Raw genomic sequence first — 1,758 nt, forward strand, 5'->3', positions numbered from 1 at the left:
GTTGTGAAAGGGGCTGGTGCTTATAGGGACACGTAGAGTTTGAGATGATCAAAATACTGCACAGGACACAATGGTTTCTGTGTTGCTTGAGGAGGACGGCAGGCCAAGGTTGAACAGTGGAGATGTAAAGAGCTATAAATATTCTTCAGTTTCACTTGATTGGGATCAGGGGAGTTTCACTTGGTCACTCAAGAACTATGGGAGTTTAAATGGGAGGGGTAGAGTCCATGAGAGGTTAGATGCTTCCTGATCTGTAGAAGAGTAGGGTTTGATGGGCCAAATGGCCTTTTCCCACCCCCGTTGCTTTGCTAAGTTCTTGCGTTGCCTTCTCTCATCTAGACACTGACAGGAACCGTTGTCTCCCCACAGATATGGCTTTGAAGGGGTCATCCTTTCTATTTATGGTCTGGACCGTGAAGACCTTCACTGCGAGAAGGATGAAACGTGTCACTTCCAGAAGTCGCAGGCCATTTTGAAAGAGCTCGATGTGGAAAACGCCAAACTTTACCTGGACTTCATCGTCCTCGGGATCTTCTTTGTCTCCTTGCGTCTCATAGCCTATTTTGTATTGAGGTATAAGATCCGGGCTGAGAGGTAAACCAGGGCTATGCCACTGGACGCCAATGTTAGACAGTTCAGGTTGTCTCACTGCAGTGACATTGTGCCCATTTGCACCTCAGGGACACTCCGCCACAGAATTAAGATGGCCAACCCCCCTCTGGTGCTGAGCTCTTGACAGATCCCAGTTTCAGGTCTGGTCACCTGATCATTTCCGCAGTCAAAGGAAAACACCCGGACGGCAAATGTCCAGTTTTCAAACGTCTGATTTTTGACGTTGTGCCAAGTGTTCTCGGCACATTCCTCTGGCAGGTGTCCTCTCGGCCAGGGCGGGAAAACCTCTGCCGCCCAACAATATCGATACACGTCTTCTGGACGTTGAGAACAAAACAGTCTTTCTTTGCAGACTCTGCGTCCTGTCAGGGAAAGGACAGAGGTCAGGAGAAAAGCTGCTGGCCGGCTTTGGTTTGGAGAGGGGCGGGGGGTGGGAGGACCATTTGATTCGGAAGTCAGTCCCCTCGCTCTACACCAGCAGGATGTTGGACTGATGAGTGTAACACGCCGTACCACCCATGGCTTTGAGTTTGGTCTCTGTGCAGTTTCTCTGCTTTCTGGTCTCCTTAAGCCTCCGACTGGTTTTGGACTTGGCAATAGGTAGCAAGCCTACTTAGAATTAGTTACAGAGCAATACAGAGGCTCATCCCGCCCCACGAGAGAGTTGTGTTAGTCCCAAGTTGGGACCCCTTGGTCTGCCTTTCCCAATGGGTAGACACTGGATTTGAAGTCAGTGGGGAGTAAAGCCAGGAGTCCGATCAGATCCCGTCAGTTTTCCGAGTTAAAATTCCCCTCTAGTTTCCACACTTCCCAAGGCAGGTGTGTGGTGAAGTGTGCGTCAGTTTCTGCATCTGTTTAATCTTCATCTTAATACCTTCCGTATTCCAGAGGGTTTCATCAGGCTGCACATTGGGAAACGCTGTAGATTCTTCATGATCTGTAGCAGGAATGGGCTGGATGACCTTTTCTCTTTCCATTTGACTTCGATCTGATCCCATCAGTTTCACGCTGTGTGGGTTAGATTAAAATAACCCCCCGCCCTAATATAAAATCGTGATGTGACAAGAAGCCAGGGCTCTGTGTTTTCTGTTCCTCACTCCTCCCCCACGCTTTTTTATACCAACTGGCCCAGACAGAACTATCTCA

General features: G+C 49.1%; 1 protein-coding gene across 1 annotated transcript in view; it reads left to right on the forward strand.

The window, feature by feature from the left end:
- The window catches only part of LOC137327019 (ATP-binding cassette sub-family G member 1), a 43,133-nt gene extending 42,535 nt beyond the window's left edge, over nucleotides 1-598 (forward strand). The window contains exon 14 of the mRNA XM_067992397.1: nucleotides 370-598. Coding sequence (XP_067848498.1) covers nucleotides 370-598 — 229 coding nt within the window. The remainder of the gene's footprint in view (nucleotides 1-369) is intronic.
- The last annotated feature ends 1,160 nt before the right edge of the window (nucleotides 599-1,758 follow it).

Source organism: Heptranchias perlo, chromosome 11 (assembly GCF_035084215.1).
Source record: "Heptranchias perlo isolate sHepPer1 chromosome 11, sHepPer1.hap1, whole genome shotgun sequence".
In the NCBI taxonomy this organism is placed as follows: Eukaryota; Metazoa; Chordata; class Chondrichthyes; order Hexanchiformes; family Hexanchidae; genus Heptranchias; species Heptranchias perlo.